General features: G+C 40.1%; 1 protein-coding gene across 1 annotated transcript in view; it reads left to right on the plus strand.

The window, feature by feature from the left end:
- Window positions 1-15,017, plus strand: part of aqr (aquarius intron-binding spliceosomal factor) — a 74,172-nt gene that overhangs the window by 24,708 nt on the left and 34,447 nt on the right. Inside the window, exons 24-29 of the mRNA XM_030719166.1 lie at window positions 972-1,082; window positions 1,571-1,680; window positions 4,687-4,822; window positions 6,830-7,039; window positions 8,972-9,109; window positions 9,217-9,288. Coding sequence (XP_030575026.1) covers window positions 972-1,082; window positions 1,571-1,680; window positions 4,687-4,822; window positions 6,830-7,039; window positions 8,972-9,109; window positions 9,217-9,288 — 777 coding nt within the window. The remainder of the gene's footprint in view (window positions 1-971; window positions 1,083-1,570; window positions 1,681-4,686; window positions 4,823-6,829; window positions 7,040-8,971; window positions 9,110-9,216; window positions 9,289-15,017) is intronic.

Genomic DNA, 15,017 nt, shown 5'->3' on the forward strand with positions numbered 1-15,017 from the left:
CACTGTTTTAAGATTGAGTTGAAGCTGTCCATAATTTATTTATTTATTTATGTATTTGACAAAAAAATGTTCTCATGTCCATCTTGTAGAGTGATGACAACATTGACTGAAATGTCCTGTGTAGTTTCGGCATTGGCAATTAAATGGTCACCCAAAACTAAACTAGGATTACATTCACCAGTTGGCATGCACAACCAGAAGAAATTTCACTCCAAACTGCTTTTTTTTTTTTTTTTTTTTTTTTTTATAAATGTCAAAAGTTGTTTAACACACTTGTGACAAGAGTGCTATTCTGTTGTGGTGACTGGAAACTGGCAGTGGGATCTAAGTTATTTATTGTGCAGCTAGCTGAGGTAAATATGGCAAGAAGGCTATAAGCAGAGTCATAAAACAACTCTGTATGCATGCCTTCCTCTGCCACTCACTTCACCCCTTCTAACCTTTCTTTTTGGCATATGTAACAGTCATTAGCAGCCATAACAAGCACACACTACCTCCTGGTCTGCCTAGCTTTCATGTAGAGAAACGAAGGAGCTGATTATGCACTGATTTATGCATGAATATGTAATTGTGCTTACTAATTTTAGCAGAGATTACTCACCTGAGAGACCCACACTAAGACCAACCTGTTTCATGAATATTTATTTAGTAAATTTAATGTGCTGTTCCCCCCAGTTAAGTAAATATGAAGCTTATTATCATGGTAACTTGTATACCCGGAGAGGCTTAAATATTTATGCCTCCTATATTCCTCCTACAGCTTTCTTCTTTGTTTTAGTGGCTCTCTTGTTACAGGCTCTGCCTGCATGTGCGTATCAGTGGCCTAGCTTTACCTTTCTGTTGTCTGCTGAAAGGTTGCCTTTGCATCTTATCTTCCAATTACCAGTTTTTTTATTTTATTCTTTTTTATGTCCTACAGTTAAAATGCTTCATTCCTTTGATATAATCCCTTTTTTACTTCCTGCCTCCAGGTTGTGGGACCACCAGGTACTGGAAAGACAGACGTTGCTGTTCAGATCATCTCAAACCTGTATCATAACTTTCCTGAGCAGAGGACCCTCATAGTCACACACTCAAACCAGGTCATTACTCCCCCCATCCAAATACACACACACACAGCACCTACATACAAGTCCTATCTCTGAAAAGTTTCCCTAACACATTGATCAACTAAATGTAAAGCCGTCAAGAGAATTTAAAGCTTGTGCTCTGTACTGCCCATTAATCAGGCAAGAGTCTTATTCTAACCATGCAGGAGAAATTAAAATCTAAGCTCCCTTGTGCCCTGGTCCCCCCCCCCCCCCCCCCCCCCCCCCCCCTCAGTATTTAATCATAAAGTAATCTGCTGTTGCTTTAAACTAGTGGAAGCATGCCAGAAGGAACCTTAACCACCAGAAGCATAGTTTGATTATAATTATTCTCCTGCAAACGACCCCCTCCCCAATTATTTTCCTTGCAGAAGTTCACCTTATAGCCTGCTAAATACTTAATTTAACACCAATATATTACATATAAATGAGAGATTTTTATTGTCTTATTTGTTTTGTTTGTTTTGGTTCATTCCACACAGGCTTTGAACCAGCTCTTTGAAAAGATTATGGCTCTAGACATTGACGAACGCCACCTTCTGCGTCTGGGCCATGGAGAGGAAGAGCTGGAGACTGAGAAAGACTTCAGCAGGTGAGGACAGCAGACAACAGGTGGAAAGAAGTCATGCGCGCACACACACGTGTGCAAATTGGTCCACCTAAACAAACAGTAAAGCATATGTGAAAACTGAGACATGAATTCCCTCAAGTGAACAGAATTACAGTGTATCTAAATTTCAGAGGCAACTCACAACACACGTACATTAACGCTGTTTCCCACATACACAACGAGTCTGAGACAGTACATGCTGCTACACTCATATGTCAGGCTTTGGACCTGGTTTATTTTCATTAGGTATTGTTGGACTCCCAGTCCTTTCCACCAGCCTAAGGGATCTGTCTCAGCAGCCAAGCACTTAGAAGCAGCGCATGCCCAAGTAACCCATCCATAGCTATTCTGGACCACAACAGTTGATCCGTTGGTTCTACCCCCTTTTGAAAATAAAAAAATAACAAACTAACAGCAGACCATGTAGAAAGAGTTATTTGGATCTACCACTGTTTGAAGTGTTTGCATATTTCCCTAAATATTACAGGATATTAACTGGTGCAGCACCACATGATAAGTCAGATGGGAAAGTAGCTGTAGTAATGTCCTTTTCCTACCCCAGGAGTACACAGATCCATTTAATAATTAATTTACAACAATGTGATTGAAAATTAAATACATTCATAAATAAATAATATCATGAATACTCATTTATTCATCTCAATTCATTAAGGAACCCTTAAATCTTCTTAAATCAGTGGTGATTGACATTATCTGAGTATTATCAAATACACTCATCATGCAAGTTTAACACTAAGTGCAATTCATCATGTAAAAATGGTGGCAGGACACAGGCAAAAAAGCCTCACCAGTCATCATCCTAGTGTTTCCCAACTATCTTGCATATCCTTTTTCTTAGTGTGTCTAATGCCTTTAAGGATAGTGACTCAGTACTACTGGGACATAGTGAGATGGGAGAAAAAAAAGAAGGTGGGGTCACTATACATATGGCACACTTCAGAAAGCCAGAGTATCACGAGGTACCCAAAGCATGCACAGTTTTATATAGTTGCTAATGTATTTAACACCATTAATGAATGAACCAGCCAGAAACTTCCTTTTTTTTTTTTTCTCCAGCAATCCTTTTCTGCCGCCACCTGAATATAAATAGCTCATTGTCACTTAATATTAAGTCATTTTTTATGCTGTTACTATTTAAAGTGTTCTTATATCCTACATTGTTAATTACCATTTTAACCATCCATGGCACTGAGCAAATTGCACCCTATAGCTCTCAGCATTCCTAAATGAGCAAGGGAGGGGTTACACATGCGTCTCATTTGCTTTACCCTTTGTATGACTGCTGCCTCCTGAGAGTGGATGATTGTAGTATGAATGATGCTGTATGGAAAGTGGGCATCTGCACATGAAGGCAGTCTCATGCATTCTTAAATAATGCAGTAACACAAGACATAAAAGAAAGCGCTCTAGCTAGCAGCATTTAATATGTTCCTGCCTGCCTTGCTGTCTCACAACATGCAGACTCCACACTTCTTCCACCCCACTGACACCAGAATGAGGAGACAGCCAGTGAGATTTAATTAACACTGTATATGAGATAAAAAATGGACGGCAGTGCTTTTCTGAGTGCTTAACAAAGGGGAAGCTACAGCCTCAATTAACAATGCTCCCATGCATTTCATGAAAAATTCCTTGCCATTTTAATGAGGTTTTGAAAGTAGATCTTGGCGGCAGCTTAGGGAAGGCCATGTTTAATTGTGGATATTCGCATCCCAGGTTGTAAGGAAAAATATTTGTCAAGAACATACCGTGATTCCAGTTAAAGGCAGAAATTAAATACACCATCCTCATTCAGATTTAACTGTAGGCACTGCTGCTGTTTGTATGTTTTACATGTGCAGGAATTTACCCCAAAAAATGTAAGGCTTATAGATAGATATACAGTGCACCTGTACTATACTTTTTTTTTTTTTTTTTAAATCTATTCTTGGCTTTGGTTGAATGTATTACAGGTATGTCAACCTAGGAGGCAAGGTCACTTCTCACTTTTATTTAATTTTACACAGGCCAAACAGGCAGAGCAGTGTGATCGTCTTTGAGTCATCTGCTGACTGAGAATCTTTGGAGAGGGTTTAAAAATAGTGTTCACCTCTAGTATTACCCTGTAACCCCTCCTACTTCCTGCCTGTTGTCTCACTGCAATTTGATGACACTTTTCAGCAGTGTTGTTTAGCTGCATAATGAGAAGCACGATGTCCCCAGGTGACCATAACCAAACAGCCAGTATTTCACACAGTCAAGTCAGTAATCACAAGGCCCTGTCTCACATTTGCAGGCTGAGGTTTCCTTCTTGATTGCTCAATTGCATGTAGGCTCATTTAACTGCATGCTGCTATGAATCATACATGCAGGTCATGTGACATGCTGGTGTAGGTCATGACCATTGTTGGATTCATTACTCACTACCTGTTTATTTCATGTAGAAAGTAATTTGTTACACAGATTGTAAAACCTATTGAAAATATACCATTGAACACATACATACAACCCAGTAAAGATGATATAAACAAGATCTAAGTATTACCACAAAACCAACAGTAGATTTGAAAGCCAGTGCTAACAGAACAATATGGCAACAGTAATTCTATTGGACAAGCAGGCAGCATTTTCTCTGCTGTGTATCACAGTCCTAGTTGTCTCTTCTTATGTTATCTGATGAAAATCAAGCTTTGGCCATAGGGGATTAGTATAACACCAACCAAGGGGGTTGTTATTGGCGAGGAGATCTTTCACTACTAGCTAGTCTGCTCATTTACACAATCAAATTTTAATTTACTTTAATTAATCAAACCTACTCTAATTATTATGCCGTAGTTTGTCTAGCTTTATATAGGAAGCATGATTTCTATTAAATATCACTATTGTGTCATGTTGTGATAATTTGTTATATTTAGTTGTAACTGCCTCCTTATCTTTACATGGGTTAATTGTTAAGATTGTTGACTAACACCACTGTGCTGTCTGCAGATACGGCAGGGTAAACTACGTCCTAGCCAGAAGACTGGAGCTCCTTCGAGAGGTTGGAAGGTTACAGGAGAGCTTGGATGTCCCAGGAGATGTTTCTTATACCTGTGAGACTGCTGGACATTTCTACCTTTACCAGGTAAGACTGTACAGCGGTGCAGACTGAATATGCGCATATAGGCAGTTTTCCACTGCAGACATTTTTGTGAATTTTTTGGATCTCAGAAAGTGCCCCTGTAGGAGCTCAAGGCAGAAGGAAAAAATTACCTAATCTGGAGATAGGTATTTTTCATGGACCCCAAAATTTCTGTAGGGCTTTATGCTGATAAACTTGAAACAAATGGGAATTTAAAAGACAGTAATCTATGAGAAACAGGATGGAAGACTGCTGCTACTCTCTCAAACATCAACAACCTAAAAAATTTACCATGCAGGTGGACACAGCACAGCATCCAGTCCTTTTCAGTTTCCTTCATTGCTTTTTTTTTTTTTTTTGGTTTTGTTTTGTTTTGACCTCACACACGTAGTTATAGATATAACTTGTTTTTTTTGGTGCACTCAGAAGTTGAAGTCAAGGACAAAGCTGTCACAGAATCATTACATAACCTCATGAACACACAGCATTGGAAACAGAAAGGCCTGGTTTTGCAATATGGGAAAAAAATGCAAAGTGTGATGTTGGATGTATTTTGTATTACAATCTATCATACAAGAACAAAAAACAAGAAAAAGCCTCCCTAACCATCCTTCTATTACACATCTTAACCTCCTATACATGTGCGATTTTGATATTAATTTTCAGGTAGAGTTAAAGGAGATATTCTGCAGAAATAATTTGAATGGATTTCTGTAATGACCGCCCTGCTCCTCAGACTGCTGATGAATGAAATGCAGACATTATTGAAGTTTCTATTCCTCTGACACCCTGCTCTTTCTGTCCAGAATATAAATATTTTGAAACATTCTTAATTCTTTTTGTTTATTCCTGTCACCGCATCATTACTGTCCCCTCAGGCTGCAGGGGAGATTCAACTGCTGGCAATTACCTACTGCAATTTCCCCTGATTCACTAGAATGGTTCCAAAAATAAACATTTATGACATAAAGTTGCAAGGATTCAAGTGAGAGCTAAAATAATGTTGTGTATAAATATTCTTTCTTACTCCTTTAATTAAAAACTCTGATTGAATCTCAGTTGTTCAATTTAAATCTGTTGTGCAGGCACCAGAACCAAAATGATTACAATTATAGAGTTACTGTTCAAACATTTTCAGACCCAAATGTTCTTTGTCTTTTGAAGATGTTGGCAAGAGGTTGTTAGTATAGTGACAACTTGACCATGGGCATACTTCCTTGATTATTCATGTGAAAGTGAGTGATTGTTGATAACAGTGTCTTTGCACATATCATTAGGGTTTCCATGGTAGTCCTAATAGTCTGTGCAGACAGATACTTAACATACAATTAAGCTGAGCCCTCTGGCAGACTCATTAATGCCAGCCTTAATGTTGTTTTTTTTACAGGGGTATTTTTTTATAGAAATAATCTACCCTGCTGTTTGGTTTTGGTTATTAGATGCTCAGCAGGAGCACCTCAGTGAGAGTGAGGCTCTCTCTTCTCATTTGTTCATTTGTGCTTATTTATTTATTTAGCTATAGTCTGGATATTTTAGAACAAATATAGGATGCACCATTTAAGCTTGGCAGAGCCATGCAACTCTTTCTGCCATTTAGAAAATTGTTGTATGAGAACATTCAAACATCAACTAAGTGGAGGCTTGTGATCTGTGTATTCCCATACAAGAACATCCACTGGTCATTTTCTTAATGTAATGGCTAAGTGACAGAAACACTTAATTAGTGGTGGCCCAAATAAAATGCTGAAAATGCTAACATTTTATTGGTGTGAACAGGTATGATTTTTTTTTTTTCTTCTCAGCGTTATTTCAGTACCACCTCTCATGCATTACAACCCACTTTAAAGCAATTAAAACTTGCTAGAAAAGCCTCACTCTGTTGAAGGTGAAAAACACATGAAACTCAAACCCGTATAAGACATAGGTATCTGATTCTCAGCTGTATACTAAATATCACTACTGGGACTCTTTGAGAGGGTGTTTAGTGACTGTCGTCTCTCTTCACAACAGGTGATATCCCGCTGGGAACAGTACATGAGCAAAGTAAAGCCTAAACAGGGCAAGAAAGTGGAGGTGGAGACTGTTGCTGCACACTTTCCCTTCCACAAATACTTTTCCAACGCTCCTCAGCCTGTGTTCAAAGGTCGGTCATATGAGGAGGACATGGACATCGCAGAGGGCTGCTATCGCCACATCAAGAAAATATTTACCCAGCTAGAGGTAAGAAGGTCACAGGGCCAAGAAGTACAGTTGTTACTTGAGTTCAAAAAGCCAATTTAATTTTATTTATGTATTTATAGATCATACAACATTACATGTAAAACCAATGTTTATTTTTAATTACAGCACAAATTCAAATTAGCAATAAGCATGTACCCCTTTAATTTTGTCACAGAAACCCACATATACCAGCTGTATTTGATCATTTATATACCAGCTGTCTTTCCAGGTATTCCACATTTTCTCTTGCACAAGTAACTGCTTTCCTGGCTCCCACGTTAACAGATTGTTGTAGGTTAATAGTGACTTTCCACAATTGTGGATGCATTTTTCTAAGATTTAGTTATTGCTTTGCATTTTATACCTTGCTTATTGCTTCAGGTTTTTCTCTGTCAATCTCTTTCACACCCCTTCACACTCACAAACACAGCTGAAGGTCTGTTATTATTCCTTCTCAGCCCATCGACTGTTTCTGTAGGGATAACAAAAACATTTCAGATTTATGGGAACACCAAGGTGGTCTCTAAAAAGCAATAAAAAGTTATTGGCTAGAGGTAATATCCCAACATGTGTTGTGACCTTGATTTATCTGGCTGGCCTCTGTATCACTGCATCACAGTACCTCTCCCTCCTCCCTGAGCCTCACCCATGCTGCAGTGTAATCTGTACACCCATTAAGAAGTATTGCTCTATGTGGTGCAGGGTAGCAGAAGCAACATTATGCTGAATATGCTTATCTGTCTACCTTTTCAAATATAAAAGCAGTTTTGAATAAGCTGTCATAGGAATATCCTAAGAATTTATGGCTAGGCAGAGCCACAGTGTGCCTACTGCGTGCATGTATAGACATCTGCTGTTTACTGCTCTGCAATCCCACCACATCGTTCCACTTTTTACTTATTTTTGGTTTCCTCTTCCTAGTCTTTTCAGTGTCCATGAAATCTTACCATCTTAATATCATTCCTCAACTCCTTTGGTGCCATGGGGGTTAAAAATAGACTTCATCAATATTCCATGTTTTGATTAGTTTAATATTAATGCTAAAATAGTAACACATTAAATATTTATACTGTGGTGCTGTCCGAGTCTCCTTTCCTCTATTCCCTCCACAGCTAGTGTACCAACCTGAAAATAGCCTGCCTGTTTGCCCATACTCCTCTTCTGTGCATCCCCTTGCAGCTTTTTGTAGTGCCATCATATCACCACTCGGAAGTGAACTGATTTATATTTTAGGTTTAAAAAAAAAAAAGTTCCCCTAAATTTTCCCAGTGTAACTCATGTAAGAAAATCTTTGCTAAAGTGCTCCTCAAGCTGCAGCTACTGAAAAACAAAATACACCCCATATATTCTGCAGAAGAGCCCTGCGGCTGGCTAGTTTCTCTATCACTGCATCATGAGAAAAGAGGACTCTCACTTCTAATGAGAGTAGAATGCAGTGGGATTATGTTAATTATACATTTTATTAAAAAGCAGAGTACTGTAAGTTTCCAGTCATTTAGATGTCCATCACGACTTTGTTGAAGTTCAAAATTGTGGTTCATCTTCTGGGTGTCACTTTGAATTAAGCACTTCAGCAATGAAAAGTAAAGTCAATTGGAGGTATTCAAATGCATGGATGAAAGATAAGCTATTCATGCTGTATCATTATGTGCTGACTACATTCCTGAATATTGAAGTGTAAGATTTTATTACCAAAGATTTTTTAAATCCGTCATTTGTCATACTAATTGTTCGTTAAAGTCACTCCTCACCCTATTATGGAAAAAAAAAATTACTTAATACATGAATAAATATTAGCCATTTTAGTTCTTAATGATATTTTACTTTTTGTGTTCCCTTTTGTTTGGTTTTGTTTTGTTTTTTTAATGTAACATATCACTCTCAAGTGATGTCATTCCTGACACTCACATTCCTCCTTTTCTATCCTGAAAGGAGTTCAGAGCCTTTGAGCTGCTGAGAAGTGGACTGGACCGCTCCAAGTATCTGTTGGTGAAAGAAGCCAAAATCATTGCCATGACCTGCACACATGCTGCACTCAAACGTCACGACCTGGTGGAGCTAGGATTTAAGGTAGACTTTTGTCAGTTGAAAAATAAAGGGTTGAAAATCTGGTTATATATATATTTTTGGCTGCAGTTAATTTAAGTATTTAAACATGCCAAAATGATTTTCTTTAGTATGACAACATCCTGATGGAAGAAGCTGCACAGATTCTGGAAATCGAGACCTTCATCCCTCTATTGTTACAGGTGAAACTCTTTTGACTAAACCCTAACTTGTAATTGTTAAGTTGTAGCACTAAGACTGAAATGTTAGACTGTTCTTACCTTAAAAATTACTCTGCAAAAATTATAATTAAAACCTGTACTCAACCCTTTTCAACCTGACTTTCCCTGTTAAGGTGTTCCTGATAAGCTTGTAAAATGGTATTGGTCTTTGGTAGCTGCGACTAACATTCTGAGTTGTAATTTCTGTATATGGACAAGATCATTAGGCACTTCAGCCTGTCCAGTAACCTTGCCAGAGCTGCTCTCATTATCCCTCTTCACCACGGAGCCAGTAGAAAGTCACAGAGCCTTTTGCCAGGATCCTGATTCTCCCCTTCCCTTTTACTACCAGCTAGTCATACTCTATTAGTGATTGGCATTTAAATAAGTCTTAGACAATGGTTGAAATGTTAGATTTGTATGAGGACCAGCTCCAAATAAGAACAGTGCATTTGGCAATATGACAAACTCAGGGTTCTAGCCAGAAATTTTTTTCAGCCCGGTGCCAGTATTGACCAAGGTGAATGTGTAATCTACTGCGGGAGCTGTTTTTTGCTAACATATTTTATAGCAGGCGCCAAATGCTGCTCAAATCATATGAATTTAACATGAAACTCTCACACGCAAATGGTGTGGCTGCCAATGTAGGATGCAACATTAATCTCCCCACTCCAGAAACCTCTGTCACCATTAAACAATCTGATGTTACCAATCAAAGCATCCTCATCCACAGAGCACACCACATGGGTCTGAGTCCCTGCGTTCAGACACAAAAGCATAGCACTTGAGGTAAATAAACACATAATATAAACGCAACTTCAGCTAAGGCATATTCAAGGTAAGACAAATTTCATAAGTGTCAGCATCCTTCACACAGTCATTCAGTCCTCATGGTGTTGCAGCATCCTCTTTAGGCTGCGGAGGTTGAATCTCACTGACTTGCTTCCCGATTGTGACTATGGCTGAAACCAACTTATGGGTCTTTATCCTGGTACGTCAGTAGACCAAAAACCAACCAGCAACCAGATGGCACCAGAATCCAATTCTTGTACCAAACACTGGGCCAGCACCCTCTCATGTGTTTCCATGGTCTTACTGTAGTATGGTAGTAGCAGATAAGCAATATCAATAATAGTGGGGGAGCTTTCAATGAGTGTCTTTTCTCAAAAATAGGGGTCACTGATTATATAGAGTTTAATCTGTCCCTAAATTAGATGGGTTTTTTGTTTGTTTTGTTTGGGGGTTTTTTTAATGCAAAGAAAACAATTATTTTGGCTTCTACAGGTTTGTAATTTTAATCCAGTCTGAGTCTTGTTGAGGTTGTATTTTGAAACTAGTCAATGTAAAACCTGGAAGGATGTCAAAGATCCTTTGTTTCTTTTAACTGATACGGGGTCAAGGATGTAACATGCTTGCTTACATGTGTCTCTGTGACTGCATTTGATCTTATTTAAGTGCTGCTGGTAACTCTTAAATGAGCATCTGATTAGGTGGGCTTTCAGTATTCGCTCACACACTGTGTATTATTGACACTGAGCATCTGGTCTTAGCCTCAGTGCCACCCAGATGCCACTTGGGTGGGTGGGGGAGATCACAGGACTATGCTATAACATACAGTCAGTGGATTTTAAACCCACAGTTTGTTTTCCAATTGAAGCAGTTGTTATTTAAAAGAAAAAAAAGTTGCCATGGTAACAGCAATTTTTAGATCTATGTTTAAGTATACCTCTGGAATGTTACCACAATTCAAACCTTAAACATTCTTAAGATCAAAAGATCCTGTCAATCACGAGAGAGGCGTATGGTCCAGGTTTCAGTATTTATTAATACCAAGCTGTTGGGAGACAATCCACAAAATGTCATGGGGGAGAACGCCTAGCATACGTGTCTCCGCAAAACCTCGCGTTACTCTCGACATCGCGAGACCGACTTATACGGCAACACCGTTAGTCAAAACAGTGCATTAACACAACTGTCTACATCCCCCTTTGTAGGCCTAACATGCAAAATAAACACAACTGACTGATAGTAGGTCATTTTAGAACTTGTTGTTAGAACTTGAATTGACAATCAAAGCTGAACATATCAAAAATAAAACAGAGTACAACTGAGTTAAGGTGGTGCATAAACGTTACAGTCTAGAGCGAAACAGCTACTCATTCTAACCAACAAAATATAACAGTTTACACCATGTGTACATTTAAGCCACTTATATAATGGTGCCTTGATTTAAGTTTTACTTTCAGTCCAGGTACTTTCTGTTTGGCTTGGAAACTCTGCCAAATCTGGTGACATATGTGGATGTGGAAGGCTGTGCCACGCTTTCTCTCCGGCTCTCCTGCAGTACACTGTTGGGACTCTTTTCTGCAGTAGTTGGTATTTGACACTGTTCTGGGTATACATGTTCCGCGTCAAGGTTTGTTGCTTCAGGTTGGTGTTTATATTGAGGTTGTTTCTGTTCGCTTATATGTGTGAGTGGGGTCGAGGAGGTTGTGGTTCCATCACTGGCAGGAGGTGCTTTCTGTTACGTCGGTACTCTCTCCCTTCAGACTCAACTACATATGAGCGTGGTTCATTGCATCTTCGCCTCACAATGCCCATCCTGTCATATCCTTTTTCCGTTTGGAGTCTCACTACTTGATGTGGTAGCAGGGGAAGTAAGGGTTTGCTGGACTTGTCATAATAACGTTTCTGTGTCTCACGTTTCTTTGTGAGCTGGGCGTTGACATAAGCCGTTGATCTTGCTGCAGGTTTCAACAGATGTTTGCAGATGGGCAGGACCGTCCGGGTCCGCCTGGACAGCAGTCTTTGTGCGGGATCTTGTCCCGTGGTGTGTTACGCAGGCTTAGCAGGTTCAGGTAAAAGTCTGTCCCATCCCTTTTTGTCGTCTCCAGCAGCTTCTTTGCACTCCGTACAGCACTTTCACTGAGGCCGTTGGACTGCGGGTAGTCGGGACTGCTCGTCACATGTGTGAAGTCCCAAGATTTGGTGAAGTCACGGAATGTCTGACTCGTGAACTGAGTGCCGTTGTCTGAATACAATTTCTGTGGTATGCCCTGAACAGAGAAATGTCGTTTTAGTTTGTTAATTACACTTAGGGAGGACATGTTGCTGAGCTGGTCAACTTCAAACCAGCCTGAGTAAGAATCCACGAGTACAAGGTAGTGGTGGTTCTCCCATTCGAATATATCTGTGGCAACGACAGACCAGGGCAGATCAGGTACTGCGTGTAGTTTTAGTGGTTCTCTTTGTTGGTGTGGTTTCAGGCTGTTGCAGGTACTGCATGCTTGTATAGCAGTCTCCACATCCTCATTTATTGAAGGCCAGAATGCACATTCTCTCGCCCTCCTCTTTGTAGCTTCCACACCTGGATGGCCCTTGTGTAGCGCCTTAATATACTCGGAATGCAAGGAAGTAGGGATGACAGCTCTGTGCCTTCGCATGATGATGTCATCCTCGACGGTGAGTTCATCGTGGAGATTGAAATATGGTTTGGCCTCTACGGGCACTCTCCCTGTGCACCTGGGCCATCCATTTCTGATAAACTGGGTGATTGTCTGGAGGACTGGGTCCGTGGCTGTGTGTTCACGCAGTTCAACAAGCCGCCGTGGGGATATCAGTTGGACTGACATCACCTCAAACTCGTGCTTTTCCTCATCTGAAGGACCCACATCACGTCTAGGTGCGCGTGAGAGGGTGTCAGCCAGGTAGAGGTGTTTCCCCTTTTTGTACATCAGGGTCAGGTTGAATTTCTGTAGCGTCAACATCATGCACTGCAGACGTGCAGGGATTGCATTAAAGGGCTTACTGTGGATTGTGACCAAGGGCTGGTGGTCAGTTTCAATCACAACAGGTTTGCCATAGATGTAGTCATAGAATTTGTAACAAGCAAAGACCACTGCCAGTAGCTCTTTTTCAATTTGTGCGTACCTCCGTTCTGTCTCGGTCAGTGCGCAGGATGCATAAGCCACTGGCATGTCGTTCTGAAGGCAGGCAGCACCTAAACCATGTTGTGATGCGTCACAGGTGAGAGTCACAGGTGAGAGTCACAGGTTTTGTGACATCGTAGTAACGGAGCACTGGTGGCCTTGTGACACACAACTTGAGTCCATCAAACGCATCCTGTTGGTGTTGCGTCCAGCTCCAAGCCACATCCTTGCGTAGCAGTTGCCGTAGTGGCTGCGTCAGTTCGCTCAAGTCAAGTCAAGTCAAGTCAAGTTTATTTATAAAGCACGTTTAAAAACAACAGCAGTTGACCAAAGTGCTGTACATTTAGGATAAATAAAATAACTTAAAACACAATGTAAAAGAGATAGTTAAAACAGGAAGCATAAAATTATAAAAACAAAAATAAAAATAAAAGAAAACAACATCAGTAATGTATCCAGTACTCATTTTGATTTAAAAGCCAAAGAATAAAAATGGGTTTTCAAACGAGATTTAAAGATGTCAACTGTAGGGGAGGTCCTGATGTGAAGGGGCAGCTTGTTCCATAATTTCGGAGCAACGACTGCAAAAGCCCGATCACCTCTATGTTTTAATCTTGACCTCGGTACAGTTAAGAGCATTTGCTCAGCAGACCTCAGTGATCTGATGGGAGTGTGCAGGCTTATAAGATCAGAGAGGTAGGTAGGTGCTAACCCATGCAACGCCTTAAAAACAAATAATAAAACCTTAAAATCAATTCTAAAACTGACTGGTAACCAGTGTAAGGATGCAAGTATGGGGGATATATGGTCTCGTTTATGAGTGCCGGTTAGTAATCGTGCTGCTGCATTTTGAATCAGTTGCAGACGACGAAGTAGCGACAGACTGACACCTGAATAGAGACTGTTACAGTAATCGAGTCGAGATGAAATGAAAGCATGGATAGCTTTCTCAAAATCCGTGGAACAGAGAAATGGCTTCACCTTTGCAAGCAGACGAAGATGGAAGAAGCTAGATTTGATGACGGTATTAATGTGCTTGTCAAAACTAAGATTTGTGTCAAGGATCACCCCCAAGTTCCTTGCACAGGGTTTATTATATATCTTTAAGGGGCCAAGGTCATAGAGGTCAGGGGTACCAAACACAATGACCTCGGTTTTCTGCTCATTTAATTTAAGAAAGTTTTGAGCCATCCATGTTTTAACTTCCTCCAGACAGTCCAGTAAGGCCTTCAAAGGACTCACTGAGTTTTTTTTCAGTGGCAGATAGATCTGCGAGTCATCTGCATAACAGTGGAAGGGGATGCAGTGTTTTTTAAAGACTGAACCCAAGGGGAGCATATAAATTGAAAAGAGGGCTGGGCCAAGAATGGACCCCTGGGGCACCCCACATGAGAGCAGGCTTTCAGAGGAAGAAATCTCTCCCAGCCTAACTGTAAAACTTCTGTTCGTTAAATAGGATTTGAACCATTTAAGTGCAGTCCCTTTAATACCAACAAAGTGTTCCAGTCGAGATAAAAGGATACCATGATCTATGGTATCAAAGGCAGCACTAAGGTCTAAGAGTACTAAAATGGCAGAGTCCCCCAAATCAGTAATAGTTAAAAGGTCATTTAAAACTTTTAAAAGTGCGGTTTCAGTACTGTGATATGCTTTAAACCCAGACTGGAATACTTCAATAACACCATTTTGGTCTAAGAAGGTCTGGAGCTGAAGGAGGACAACTTTCTCCAAGACTTTTGAAAGAATGGCAGTTTAGAAATTGGTCTGAAGTTGGATAAAATG

Source organism: Archocentrus centrarchus, chromosome 22, assembly GCF_007364275.1.
Source record: "Archocentrus centrarchus isolate MPI-CPG fArcCen1 chromosome 22, fArcCen1, whole genome shotgun sequence".
In the NCBI taxonomy this organism is placed as follows: Eukaryota; Metazoa; Chordata; class Actinopteri; order Cichliformes; family Cichlidae; genus Archocentrus; species Archocentrus centrarchus.